The sequence below is a fragment of the Cydia strobilella genome, chromosome 13 (assembly GCF_947568885.1).
Source record: "Cydia strobilella chromosome 13, ilCydStro3.1, whole genome shotgun sequence".
NCBI classification, from domain to species: Eukaryota; Metazoa; Arthropoda; class Insecta; order Lepidoptera; family Tortricidae; genus Cydia; species Cydia strobilella.
The window spans coordinates 3,973,298-3,988,796 of record NC_086053.1 but is presented as its reverse complement, the minus strand read 5'-3'; the positions used below and the strand labels follow the sequence as shown (position 1 = coordinate 3,988,796).

Sequence of the window (15,499 nt, the reverse complement as noted above, 5' to 3'; positions counted from 1 at the left end):
TATGTATTATAAGTCATATACGGAAGATGATGACGCAGTGGAAAAAGGCAACTTGAGAAAATCTTTTTTATCTAGAAGTAAACAAGTCAAATACGGTTTCGAGTAGATCTAACACTAAATACCCCAAATAAAAAAAACCGGACAAGTGCGAGTCGGACTCGCTCAACGAGTGTTCCGTACTTTTTAGTAAATGTTGTTATAGCGGCAACAGAAATACATCATCTGTGAAAACGTCAACTCTAGACAGTTGTATCACAGTTCATGAGATACAAGCTTGGTGACAGTCAGACAGTGGAGTCTTGATTGTCACGTTTTTACCCTATGGGTACGGAACCCTATAAATGGGAGTACCGTTAGAAAAAATCTTATAAGTAAGTAAATAAGTAAGAGTTATATAAAGATTTTGAGTAGAAATAACATTAAGTATACCAAGTAAAAAGTGAGAGTATGTCTTTAATCCTTTGTTTGCCTCCAGATCCAAATCCAGCGCACCCATGTGTACCTGGAACACATTTCAAGATCGAATGCAATTATTGCTATTGCCACAAACCAAATGTACAAAGCTGTACCTTTATATACTGCAAAGGATACGATAAAACGAAGAAACTGTCAAGCAATCCGGCCAAAAGACTAGCATTCAAGAGGTTACGCGGTACGTGTACAATTATCGTCGGCCTGATTCAACTTTAAGATACGTCGAAAATCTGCAAAAGATTCGAAATGGATCGGATATGTCAGTATCAAAAGTGACGTATTTGTTTGAAGACATCCATGTCGTATCCTTAGCAAATTTTTGACGTATCTTAAAGTTCGAATCTGGCCGCAAGTCTATCGGAAAAACTTCCCTAGTGAAAACAAGTATTTGACACGGCTAGGTGAAAAGGAACAGTGCCTTCTATAAAAATTTGATCTTTCTCCACGGTGTTTACAACATGGTTACTAACTTCGTAACACATATGACGAAAAATATCGTAATATTATTCAAAGTATGGAGAGAGCTATGCTCGGGGTTTCTCTGCGTGATAGAGTCAGAAATGATGATATCCGCAGTAGAACTAGGGTCACCGACATATCTCGCAGAATTGAAAACCTTAAGTGGCAGTGGGCGGGGCACATTGCTCGCAGAACTGATGGCCGGTGGGGCCGGAAGGTTCTGGAGTGGCGTCCGCGTACCGGAAGACGAACTGCCGGTAGGCCTCCAACGAGATGGAGCGACGATCTGGTGAAGGTCGTGGGAATTCGGTGGATGCGAGCGGCACAGGATCATTCGGAGTGGCGAGCCTTGGGGGAGGCCTATGTCCAGCAGTGGACGTCTATCGGCTGACATGATGATGATGATGATTCAAAGTATAAGGTTTTTCACGCCAAGCCGCCAAAAAAGCAGTTGCACGTTTCTTTCCACTGACCGGCGAACCGTAACTGTATTTGGTATTAATGGCACTGCCGTAGGTCAATTGTCGTGCAACTCACGCACTTCAGCAAATTTCGCCGTGCTGCCCCAAACTTCATCTTGCCCCAGTCTTCCTTTAAATTAAGGAGGATGCTAAGTTGAATGTTTAGTTAGGTATATCAACTAATACTACTGTTAAATTTTGTCTATTTCTAAGAAACCTAAACCACTAATGCCAAAAAGAATACAGAATATTACGGCCTAAATAATCTGGAATTTTCTGGACTCAACGGGCATTAGTAATGCACTTTAAAGGGCCGTCACAATAGATCACTGATTGGTCAAAGTGACTCAAAGGCTATAATAATAATAAGGAAACCTAAATGTCAAAATGACGGATAGGGGCAAATGATAGTCATCGGTTATTGGATTTGAAAGAAGTTTATGTACTGTTTTTTTACAGACCATGCAACTGGTTGCGTTCCTGGAGAGACGATAAAACACGAAAATTGTGAGTGCAGTTGCACCATACCTAGTATCCTGACATGCCCCGAAAACTGCCTACGATAGAACTTGAGGATAATTTCAAGCTCAAACTGCAAATCCACATGAATATTTACGGACCTCGCACATTATTTAAGAATAAAATTATCCGAACCACGTTCTCCTTAGTTGTTTTAGTACCTACCTTATCTTCTAAATTTCTTTTACATATGTTTACACAGTGTGGTGGCAGTCCAATACGGGCAATAAATTAAACCAGATATAGAATTTATCCGTGTTATTAATTAAGAAGTTTTTGTTAAGTTACGCTAGTTATGATCCCGTAATTCTTTTTTGTAAATTTACCGAGCAGCACCTCACTGCAAACATTACGAGACTTAATATGACACGAGCATTTAATATTAATTGCCAATAAATGTTGACAGTTACTTTGAAAAGCTCGTATCTCGCAACTTGTGTGTTGCTTTACATTGCGGGCCGGCCAAAATAACTTGTTTTTCAACACACTTGCTCAAAACGACGTTTTTATTCCACCGATTTTTGGCTCATAATCCTAGATATTAAACACGCGTGCTCTTTCAGTGTATTATTCCACTCGTTGTTTTTCATTATATTATCCGACTGAGTTAAGAAGCTAACTGATTGCTAATAATATGCATGGAAAGGGAGCCTTCTTTAATTGGTCGGACTGGCGGGCACGGGCGCGCCCGACCGCCTGCGCGGCGCGCGGCCCGGCCGGCAGTACTTACGAGTATGACAGATGAAACACACAATACTAACTGTTTTAACTATTAAAATTTGATTAATATGAGTCTTTATTTTTCTCGCAAGTGTGTTGAAAAACGTCGTATGAAACGCGTGTGCATTGGTCATTACACACATCGGCTTTCTTATTGCGCGCTCGCTTACAGCTCGCGCGCACAATATCGCCTCGTGTGTAATGGCCAACTTAGCACACTTGTATCATAATTTACTAAAGATTATCAACAATATACTGCAGTAAAAATCTTTGTCAACGTATTTTTGGGCCAGCCTGTACTTGTATTTACCATTATTTTCTAACATTGTGTCAGGTAAGAAACTACGAAAACTCGCATACATTTTGTGCGTATAAATCATTGTCTAGTCAGAATTTCGTCGAGTGAATGCTAGTGGAAAATTAGACCTCCAGCTGAGCGCGTCTCATCAATAATTCCTACCCTCGAAATCACGTATTTACTGCCCAGTATTTACAGTGGAATACTCCGCTTATACTGAGCAATGGCAAATGTCGGATAAGATGACTTCGCTTATAGTGACAAATCGCTTACTATGACCTATAAATCCTATTTTCGTGAAATTCTGGCCAGTTATACTGACACATTCGCTGGTACCGCGTCTTTCCCTGCAAGGACGTTTGGTGCCGTCGTGGCGTGTAAGTTATAACTTTTAGTTCTCAGTGACAAGTTGATAATTGTTACAAGTTTAATAAAACTCATATCTCACAAAGGAAATATGGAAAACTTAACAAAAATAAGAAATTGTACAACTTTGCCTTATATGACATCCGCTTAGTATGACGTGTTTGTCATTTCCCTTTGATGTCATTATAAGCGGATTCTACTGCGGAGCGGAGCCTGATTTAGATTCAACAAGTTGTTATGGTTTTGAACTGGTTTTGATTCGTATCAAAGTCTTCATCAAGGTCGTCCTTGACGAACGTGGGTGATTCGGGCATCTCACGCACAACTTTCAATTTGCATTTTCCGCACAGTTGAAATTGCCCTGGCTGTTTACATTTATTTCGATTTAAATTAATGATTTTTAGTAGGCACATCACAGCGGATGTTATTCCATATCCAAAGCAGACCCCCAACTGGGGAAGGACCTCCATCTTACAGAATACCGCAGACCGCAGCCAAATAACACTAGACCCTACTCATAGTGTTGTGTTCCTGCCGGTGAGTAAGGTTGCCAGAGCTAAACGAGGGTGCGGGGTGTTAGGGTGGGCAACGCACATGTAACACCTCTGGAGTTGCAGGCGTCCATAGGCTAATACGATAGGTAAAAAAAGGAAGGTTTCCGATTACGAATAAGAATCAGGAAAAGTAGGTAGGTAGGTATAAAAAGTCACACGTTCAAATTCTGCCCAGTATCCTTTATTTAGTTCATGATTAGTATTAAATATTTACATTAGTATCTATAAAACACATGGAACTTTAATATAGATCAGAATTAGCTATTTTATCTTAATAAGATATGTCTATACATACTATTACATACACACTTATCAAGAGTGTCACTCTGTGCTCATATACCAGGTAACATTTATACGTCATTATGACGTCGCTGACGTCACGTTGCTACCTGGGTTAAATATTTTCTTTAGTCCTTAATATAACAGCATATTAGTATTGACAACGCTAATATAGGTATACAATTTTTATGTTGTTAGACGATATCTTGAGTATTCTTTATCCATTTTTTTTAATTTGGCTTGAAAAGGCGATTTCACGCAGCCACGAAGTCCTCTTAACGCGCTGGCCACGACATTGCGCGACTAGCAGAGCTTAGGCTAAGGCGACAACCATAGGTGGGAACGAAAGGTCCGATCGCTGTGTCTCGCTCCAACCTATGGTTTGCGCCTTAGCCTAAGCTAATAGTCGCGCAATGTCGTGGCCAGCGCGTAACGCTCGTGAAATTTTGTGACTAGGTTCGCCAGTTAAATAGATTTTTCTGTCGTTTCGTTTTTAGGAAAAAGTACAAAAAGGCGAAAATTGGCATAAAGGGCTTAAGCGTCAGTGGATTTTATGGCACTTAAGACCATTGTGACTTCGCTGTGATATTAAATATTGTAAAATTTTTAAGCTTATCGCGAGATCTCTTACAAAGTCACTAGTTAAACTAACGTATTAATTATATTATGTTCCGGGTTACAAGCACGGTGTAAACCTATATTTACACAATCTTATCATGCAGATGCTAAACATATTACAGAACACAACCGTTAGATAGATATATAAAATATACAACATAACATTATTTATTTTCAATATCACATTTGCATTATGATGGAAGTATAAATATTTTTCTATATACATTATAAACCGGATATTACAGCGTTGATTAACGTACTTAACATTAAATAAGTCATACGTATTTACAAAGTTAAACCATCAAAAATATATACTTACACAATACTTACTTTACCTATAGGTAAATTTTAGTAGGTACATTTTTTAACTTTATATTAAGTTGTAATATTAAATGTTACATTGTTTAAGATACCGGAATAGTACATTATGATACAAGTGTGCTACGTTGGTCACTACACACGAGGCGTTATTGTGGGCGCGAGTTGTAACTGTTGTAAGCGAGCGCGCAATAAGAAAGCCGATGTGTGTAATGACCAATGCACACGCGTTTCATACGACGTTTTTCAACACACACACACTGCACACACTTGCGAGAAAAAAAAGAACTTTCATATTAATCAAAATTTAATTGTTAAAACAGTTAGTATGCAGTCTTGCATCTGTAATACTGCCTGCCGCGCCTCGACCCTGCCGCTGGCGGGCCGGCCGGGCCCCGGCAGGCGGTCGCCAGTGCGCCGCGCCCGCCAGTTTTCAAATTGTCGAGTAGTAAAATCTACTCGACAAATTTAAGAACGCTCCTTTTCCATACATATTATTAGCAATCAGTTACATTCTTGTCAGTCGGATTATCATTCATTACCTAACAAGTTCTATAATATAATGAAAAAGTCGGACTCGCCCACCAAGGGTTCCGTACTTTTTAGTATTTGTTGTTGTAGCGGCAACAGAAATACATCATCTGTGAAAATTTCAACTGTCTAGTCAACTATCACGGTTCATGAGATACAGCCTGGTGACAGACAGACGGACAGACGGACAGCGTAGTCTTAGTAATAGGGTCCCGTTTTTACCCTTCGGGTACGGAACCCTAAAAAAGCACGCGTGTTTAATATCTAGGATTAGGCTGAGCCTAAAAGCGGTTCAATAACTTGCATGTTACGAGCAAGTGTGTGTGTGTGTGTTGCGTGTTAGCAGCCCTAAGGCACTACACTGGAGGCCTTGGTCACTTTTATTTCGTATATGACATTTATTTCAGTTTAAAATAAGCCCAGGTTAAGTTGTGTTATTTTCAATTCGAGTGGCATAAAAAAAGGAAATCACTTATGTAATTAAAACAGACAGCCACAATAAAAGCGCGACCATCATACACTTAATCGTGAATATTTTTATGATATATTTATGATAGGATAGGATCTTAGCTGCCAAAATGATTCCGTTGAGTATGTGGGATTTTGTACAGCATTAATGTACAAAAAGTTATATAAGTAGGTATTTTAAAAGTTGTCATGTTTACAACAGTTTACATTCAGCACTTACAAATAGTTATATACATTAATGTTACATTTCTAGAAATTATAAATTAATAATAACACTGCAACTTAACAACTGCAACAAACAATAAACTTGTGTATAAAAAAAAACATTATATTCACAAATCTAAATAACAGAACTGGCTAACTCTTAAGTAACAGTGACACTTACCGTAACCGTTTTCTTGAGTAACGTACGTACGTGGATTAGATTGCCGAGCCGACCATTGGACTCCTCTAGTGACCCAGTTATCCTGTTTCTTGTAAAATAAGACCAAAATAAAATATAATAAGTTATAATTTCGAAAGATACATCCATATAATGTTCCAGATACTTGCTTAAAACCCTACTACGGTAACTTGTTTACGGTCAAACATGGTTTCAAGTTTCAATATGCCAGAATCTGTTCATACTAGCTATGTAGTGTTGTTCATACCAATACTATTGTGTGTGTGTGATTGTGGTGGAGTATTATTCATAGTAGTGGTTGTATTGTTGTGTATACCTTATTAGGGTACTTAAAAATAAAATAAAAGTATAATAAAAAATCCCGGGCTCTACATATAAAGAGTATGTACAGTGTTCCTGGGTTTTTAGAAAAAGGCTTCTTAGTGCTAACATATTTATCTGGACCTCCTAAAATCAGCAGGCATATAAAAGCTCTCGGTACTGCTTTTCGCATCCACATTAGTCTCCATATGCGTTCCGTTCTCGTTCTCGCAACATTTAGGGAATGGCGCGAGACTGTCGCTCTTGAAGTAATTTTTGAAGTCGTTCCTGACATTGTTGTTGGCCGGGGGTCGGCCGGTCCTTCCTCAGAGCTTTGAGGAGCCGTTGCTTATGAGACGGAAGCTGCTGTCACGGTTGACGCTGGTCCTGGGATAAAAGCTTTACATTACTAAAAATATAGGATTTAAAAGGCCTCCTAGCTTAGTTCCCGGGTCCCGAGATCCCGGGTATTTATTTGTATTTTTATCATGTATTCCTGAGATATGGATGTTATCTACGTATCTAAGTATCACTACACCATGAAACAAAGTCACCTGCCGCCTCTGTCTGTTTGTATGTTCCTGATAAACTCAAAAATTAATACTGAACGGATTTTCATGCGGTTTTCACCTGCCAATAGAGTGATTCTTGGGGAAGGTTTAGGTGTATAAATTGTTGAGGTTTTGTGTAACCCGTGCGAAGCCGGGGCGGGTCGCTAGTTTATTTATCTATTTAAGTATGTACCTATATCGCCTACTACCCATAGTCACAGAATATATAATAGTACTAGGTACAGAAGATTCACTCTCTAACAAAACGCGTCTACTACGCGTAAGGCGGCGCAAGCGCGTTCATGCGTCCCTTCCGTAGCGGTGCGCGGTAATTAACTACAATGGCAAAACCCCAAATTTGGGGCGGCCGCAGGTACTTGTAGCGACGCGAAGAAATCGCGGAGTGATACACGCCTGCCGCTGCTTGTACTATTACAAGCTTTGCTCAGTTTGGGGCTAAGTAGGTTGATCTGTGTAAGATATTTTATAAAGCTAAAAAGTAAGGTAATGAGGTAATGCGAAAGGTAGAGGGTTTACAGTTTTAAGTTAAAACTGCAGCACAAATTTAGAAATCAGACAAACGTTAAAACTTTTAACGCTTGTCCGATTTCTAAATTTGTGAGCCGCTTACAATGCCATGTATTTAACGAATCTATTATCGTAGTCAAATGTGTACTACCTAGACACAGTAATAATGACATTACGTTTATGTAATGTCATAACCAATTTAAATTATTAAATTGAAATCTGTCATATGTATCCTACATCCAGTTCAGTCTTTCTTGATATTTCAGACAGATAACATGTTAGGAAAAAAAACGGCAGTAAATATAATTAGTTTGACATAAAATGTTTAATTATGTTGTAATTTGTAAATAGGTTTTAAGCAAATACCTATATCAACATTAACAGATCTTTGTACGAAAACAACCTCTCTTGCATTTAATGGCTGCCGAAATTCATTAAATAAACATCTCACATTCCATTCATCGTAATCCAGAAGATCCAGATTCATTTCCATTCCCATTCAATGCCACAACACTGCAAAATTGAGTCAATGAATAGAATAAAATGCAATTCAATGCAGGGCAGTGCAACGTTTCCAATTTAGTCTTCAGTTATTTTCCACTGCGTTAACGGTCCATATGTGGTGGAGCCCATTTGAATGCATTGCCTTAGCTCCTACTTCTACTGTAAAATAATGTAAATTGAAGAAGACAATGAGTATTGCGAGCCTTGCGATCTTGCCTTTGAGAATTGTCTGAAATTTACTTTTTAATAAAGTAAAATAAAACTAGAGGCCATAAACTTTATTACCCTTTGGGTACGGAACCCTAGAAAGGAACGATAAATGTTATTCATACATGAATAACATACTAGTATCTGCCTCGCAATTAGTAATGTATGCATTCTTGGCATATCTTAATAAATATCGGTAGGTAGTTAGGTACCTAGAGTTGACATTTCGATACCAACAGAAGCTACACTACTCATCACTACTGTTGCGGCGATGATACCGCCGCTGTATATTTGTCAATTTCCTTCAAAGAAGTAATTAAATGACGTTCGCCGCCCAGATTATGTCATTCAATCCGTCACTCATTTTGTCAAGGAAATTGACAGAAACAGCGCCCACGTTACGCCGCTGTAGTAATGGCGCAGTTGTCCAAATGTTTGACCAAATGGCAACTGGGTTGGATTTTTATAGAAACATGCTACGTTTGATGTCTACAAAAATGTACCCACGAAAGAGATAAACATCCAATTATAGACCAAAAGCTCCCAATTATGATCAAAAATTAACTCGAATGTCTTCGTTTAGGTGTAACTATTATTTGAATGACGCAGTTCTATGGCAAAATATATTTCTAAATGGAAGAAAAAACCCAGACTAAACCAAACAGAACATTATTAGTAATTAGTGGAGCATAGTTGTAGTACTGGACTGAGGTGTAACAAAAATAGTGCATGGGGATCCGTTTAAGGGTAGGTACCTATATTCGGTATGGTGTTCTGATTAGGAAAAAGCAGAACAAAACATTTTTTTACGCAAAAAATTTTTGGTCTTTGTATGGAGGGATGACAGACTTGCATGACCTGCCCCATAAAAAAAACCGGCCAAGTGCGAGTCGGACTCGCGTTCCAAGGGTTCCGTACATTACACAATTTAAACAATGTATTTTTTATGTGAAACATGAGTGAAATGTCTTTAAAAAACCCGATTTGATCCGACCCCTAAGTTATTAAGTCCGACTCACGCTTGATTGCACATTTCTAATAGGTTTTCCTGTGATCTATTGGTAAAGATCTATTTTGAGAATTTTTTTCAGAATTTTTCAGAATAGACCCAGTAGATTCAGAGATAAAGGGGGGAATGGTCATTTATTGCCTTTTTTCTTGAATAACTTCTAAATTGTTTATCCTAGAAATATAAAAAAAATATTTGAGATTCTCACAATAAGCTCTTTCATTTGATATGTAACACGATATAGTTTAAAAAACTTTATTTTTTAATTTTCTCATCTACCCCCAAAAGTGGCCCCCGTGTTTAAAATTCATTTGTTTACGTTACATGTCCGTCTTTGGGTCAAAAACTTACGTATGTATACCAAATTTCAACTTAATTGGTCCAGTAGTTTCGGAGAAAATAGGCTGTGACAGACGGACAGACAGACAGACAGACAGACGCACGAATGATCCTATAAGGGTTCCGTTTTTTCCGTCAAAAATGTTTTCTTGTACTTTTTCCTAATAAGAATACGATAACGTATATGTACTTAAACGGATCCCGACTACTTTTATTACACTACCTTTCTACATGAGTAATGGTTAAGTTAGTTTGATACTTACGTCCTTGGCACCATGCTGATATTGGTCTTCCTGCTGGACGTCAGTCTCCGGGAAGTGGAGAGAGACATGGAACCCCGAGTGCCTCGGGCGGAGCCGCCGCGGCACAACAAATATCTAGAACAAATAATACTTAACGTAATATATCTTCAAGGGATCCCAATTTAAAAGTAATTATTAAAGGTATTGGCTCTGTGCGAAATGCTTGGTGGGGGAATTATAACGAACGACAACGCACAGAATGGTAAGAAAGATAAATTTTGTGGGACAAGGGACAACAGTCCAATAGCTAAAGTGTCCCGCGTCCGCCAGGGCGGCGCCACAGTCATACACGGGTAATAAAAGTGACGTGTTTTATTTAAGCTACTGTAGAATTTAAGTAAACTTAAGTTTACCTGGCTGTATCTAGTACCCAAGCCTTTTGGGTAAAGCCCGAAAATTCAATGAACTTTAATTTGTATTCGGCGTTTATCTGTACACGTCTAGGTCTACCAAACACTGGCTGGGTAATGTTAGGTGTTGCATCACCACTTCTGACATTACCCTCCCAGTGTTGGGTCCCAGATTAATGTTGTTTAAATTAAACCTTTCATTTATGTCAATTACTAGTTAAAATATAAGTTATTTATTAATATTTCAATGAAAAAAACCTTTTAGGTTATATGTCAAATGCTAACAAAATCTGTCATATTTGTTTACATTATTTTCAATTTCTAGTGAACCTTACTTTAAGTAAAAGCATCTTATAAACGAAAACACAAATATTACTTGTAATTTTAGAATCGAAACTGAGATCGCCCATAAACAAATTGAAACGTCAAAAATAGTATCTGGCACAAACAGTATTTTCAAGATATTATATTCTTTTTTTTAAGGAATATTAGTGGCCTAAAGCTCTGAGATACCAATCATAATATAATAGAGAAAATCGTATCAAGTCTTGATTCATTTTTGGCATGACACTTTATTTTTCTGTAACACTTAACTAACGGCCGTAACTGCCGTCAGGACTATCTTGAAGTGGGTCGAAAGAAAATAGTTATTTGTGCAACAAGAGAGGAAAGTTGGTTTTTCTTGCGAGTGTTTATTTTGAGTCCCGAGAAAGCGAAAGATCCTATAATTGAATCACGAGCGAAGCGAGTGATTCTAAGGTAGAATCTTGAGCGTAGCGAGGGACTCAAAAACACGAGATGTAAAATAACTTTGCTCTCGTGTTGCACACATAATTTTTCACCTCAGTAGTGAGAACATATTAAAGGTTAAAATGTATTTCGAATTACACAGAATAAACAGAAAAAAAAAGTATTATAATATGTACGATACGATAAGATACGATACGATACGATACGATAAGATACGAGACTAGACCGGACCGGACCGTACCGTACCGGACCGTACCGTACCGGACCGTACCGTACCGTACCGGACCGTACCGTACCGTACCGTACCGTACCGTACCGTACCGTAGTATGAAGTTCATGGCCTTCACTAAATTAAAAAGCTACATTGTCTCACTCCCTGGAGTGAGGAAAGTCGCACTTTCCTCACTCCAGGGAGTGACGAAAGTAGGACAGTTCGAGCTGCTGAGGTGAAAATATAATAAGTGGGCAGATACCCCGGTTGTGGGCCACTGGCACTGTTTTGCCAATATATTTTATTATTGTCTAAACTAAATATAAAATAAATGTATTCCGTATATATCATTACAAACTCAATTCGTTACCATACAACGCTTTGAAAACTAAAAAAAGATTATTTGAATATTATACTTTTCTATTTATTTAAATTTCAACTGGCTAGAAAGGGTACTAAGGTGGCCAAATCCGGGGCTTCTGCCCTATTTCATGACATCTCCTTCGACAAGTAACATATTATCGCAGGTGACTGTACAAATAATTGCTTAATTAGTACATATTTGTACCTTAACAAAGGCTAAATAGAGTAGCAAGTTTCTTAAGCAAATTGACCATAACACGAATATCACGAGGTCGTTAGTAGGTACAACATTATACTCGACACGACACCTCCACACCACCGTGACATCTCTAACATATTACCTAGGTAAAAGTAGCCATTTTGATACATGGCTAAGCGTCCATATATTATGTCCTTGGACAGGAACGCAAAAAACGTTGTTTACGTCATCTGATACAGACAAAGTTTTGCTTCCAAGAGTAATGGACACTTTGCCACGTACGATATTCCCAACGCGCGTGTCATCAACCAACCCGAAACTACAACGGAAAAAGCACTCTAACATTTCCATCTTTAAGGCTAAGTTACCATGAAACACGTCTAACATTATCAATCAGATTTGCAAAGTGCATGATTTGCAGATTCCATCGAAGTACTTGTGGAAAAGTAGACCTAATATGAACGACATACGTGGCATAATGGTTTGAGCTGTCATGCTGGAAAAATGATGGGCTTATAAATTGTCCAGACATTTTACTCTCATGGGTGTTTCAGGACAAATTAGGCAATAAGAAACCTCTTACTTCCATTATTAGATGTCGTTAATTGCTACGGCAATGCGAGTATTACTACGTTTACAAACACATTTAAGGAAAGATTAGAAATTAGTAGTAAGTACTGTAAAGGTTTGTAACCTTTACAGCCTTTTTATTAGTAACTGGCAACAGCCACGTTTTGAATTTAGAATCGTATCGCCCTGTCAAATGGAACGAGGGCGCATGTTCGCCATTCCTTGGGAGAGTTGGGAGGCAGTCATCTAGGCTAGTCATACGGAGTTATAATTTAGCGAATCTATAAAAAAGAATAAAAGAAGATATCCATAACAGCAGTGCTTACAGTCTTTCCATTACGTATCCTCCCAATAGGCGTAACCCCCTTTACAGTACATACATTAGGTACATAAATAATCATTTATTCAGTGCTTAAGTAGGCTTAACTAACCTTCATAAGTTATTAATTATGTAGCTTCGAGAAAATTTGCGTCTAAGTGTCTTGAATCGAAACGTGGCGTTTGTTTTCATTATCGGGAAAACTGTCTCGTATAGTTAAAAGACAATTTACTCGTTCTGTTTGTAATCTACTTTGTAGGCTTTAATATTCCTAGACATTATTTATGCAAAGTACTTAAATATTATTTATTACTGATTTATTGGGATATTGTTTATGCTACAGATAGTACAGATGCAGAGCCCATGGCTTATAACACAGTCATATTGATACGCAACGCGAGCCTTTTTACAGGGAGACTTAAACATACCTATACGTAAATGATTCTGTGGCCCTAGTGACTGGCGCCCAACGTGGGGCTTAGGAGTAAAAGGACATGTGTTACGTGGAACTTACGCCATTTTACAACTGCGCTGCCCGAGATGATGCAGCTGTTTAAGATCAACCGGTGGCAAATACTTTTCTAGTAATTGTAGACCTCGCGGAATGCAAGGCAATTGATAGACAAGTAAATAACAAGAATGATGGTGACGTACCTATTGAAGTGCTTCCTGAAAATGCCACTGGTGCAGTAAAGGGCGATGGGGTTGACGCAGCTGTTGAGGAATGAGAAGCAGAAGCCGATGATACGCAGAGCATGCCACCACCCGTTGTAGTCCTCCTGGGCTGTCGGGCTGTGGATGAAAAATTTATTAATACACCAGATACAACAAATTAACTCTTCTCACTTGTTAACGGACAAGAACTATTAACGATTAAGTCCCGTCGTTGTGAATAATAATGGACAAGAACTATGATGCAAAATAAGACTTTTAAGTACAATCTCAAATTTCTTTAGACACTTTCTGCCTTGCACAGCTTAACTGTGGAATAAACTGTCGCCCGTGGTATTTCCGGATCGATACGACTTTCCAACCTTCAGGAAAAGAGCGTACTCCCATCTTAAAGTCCGGCAACACACTTGCAACCCCTCTGGTGCTGCAGATGTCCATGAGCGCTGATGATTGCCTACCATCAGGCGTTTCGTCTGCTTGTTATAGGCGGCAAACAAGGAAGCCCCAAGGATGATATTATCATAAAAACAGCGAACATTGTCACTGACACTCAGTGAAATTTTCTTTCTGGCTCGCATGTGAAGAATAACGCCTATTTTGGGTAAACTTACCAGTAATAAAACCACATCATGAAGACGTGTGAGGGTAGGAAACAGGCGGCGAACACCAGCACGAAAGCGAGGACTGTCAGTGCCACTTTCCTCCGGGCTCGCATCTGAAAACACAACAATTTTTTCAGAAAATGCTAAACTATTGTCGATTTTATCCATAAACAGAGATTGCTTTTGGTTCCAACAGATGAAACATACGGATTTTTCCGCGTTGACCTTACAAAGTGACACATTTTTATTGCTCTCAAGTGTACAATACTCACAACGTAAGCCCAGCCTAGCAATACGTAACACATTAGCAAAATGGGAAAAGATAGATAAGTTCGAGTCGGCCATTCGCTTTATTGTATAAGTTTTCTGTTAGTTTCGGGTTCGGCTTCGAATGTCAGTTTTAATGGTTTTGTATCACTGAGTATATTCAAATAGAGTTTTACGTAATACTTAACTTTTCAGTAAAAACCACTCATTTTTATGCCAATGTCCATCAAAATGTTTGCAAGATTAGTCAACAAAAAAAAAGGGATTTTATAAGAATCACTGCACTTGAGATTGTAGCTCACCAACGCAACTAATTTTTCTGGACTTACTTTATACTATTGGAAATGCTAAGTATGCATGTGTTTTGCTGAGTCAAACTTTCTAGCATTTTCTGAAAAAATACGACCGCAGCGTTCGTAGGCGACATTTTCAACGACTAATTATTGTTAAGATCAATGTGGTGAAGACCGCCATATAAAATGTATTTATGAGAAGACGTAATAGAGGGTAAAATCTCAAACTCTCGTATTTGTATACGGACGTTTCTCAGACACAGTCAGAAAGGAAGAGCCTCATTCCTTCTTCTGTACCGACACCGACCTTCTGTAAGTGGAGTATGTGTAAAGCAAGTTAAAAGCAGTGAAAGAGCTAGAAGACGGTCTTTGCTTATGCGTACGTACATCTAACGTACGTGTAAAATGAGGTATACCTTGTATAAAGTAAAGTTGACCATTTAGAAAAAACCGGCCAAGTGCGAGTCGGACTCGCGTTCCAAGGGTACATTACACAATAGGGTATTTGACAACATTAAAAATATAAAACGAATTGCTGTCATCCTGAAAGATAATAAACTAATAAAGTATATTTCACTATATTTGAATGTAAATTATGTTTATTTTTTGGAAAATAAACGAAAGAAAATTTAATATTTTTTGAAATTTCATCAGGGACGTAAACGCTCTGTGATTGGTCAACGCTCGGATGACGT

The 15,499-nt window shown here is 38.4% G+C and overlaps 1 protein-coding gene across 1 annotated transcript in view; it reads right to left on the bottom strand.

Annotated features, from left to right (window-relative positions):
- Positions 1-6,779: 6,779 nt before the first annotated feature.
- The window catches only part of LOC134746490 (neuropeptide CCHamide-1 receptor-like), a 167,094-nt gene continuing 158,374 nt past the window's right edge, over positions 6,780-15,499 (bottom strand). The window contains exons 6-9 of the mRNA XM_063680896.1: positions 14,254-14,357; positions 13,625-13,762; positions 10,170-10,283; positions 6,780-7,155 (exon numbers count right to left, since the gene is read on the bottom strand). Of these exons, the coding sequence (XP_063536966.1) occupies positions 7,095-7,155; positions 10,170-10,283; positions 13,625-13,762; positions 14,254-14,357 (417 nt within the window). The 3' untranslated portion in view covers positions 6,780-7,094. The remainder of the gene's footprint in view (positions 7,156-10,169; positions 10,284-13,624; positions 13,763-14,253; positions 14,358-15,499) is intronic.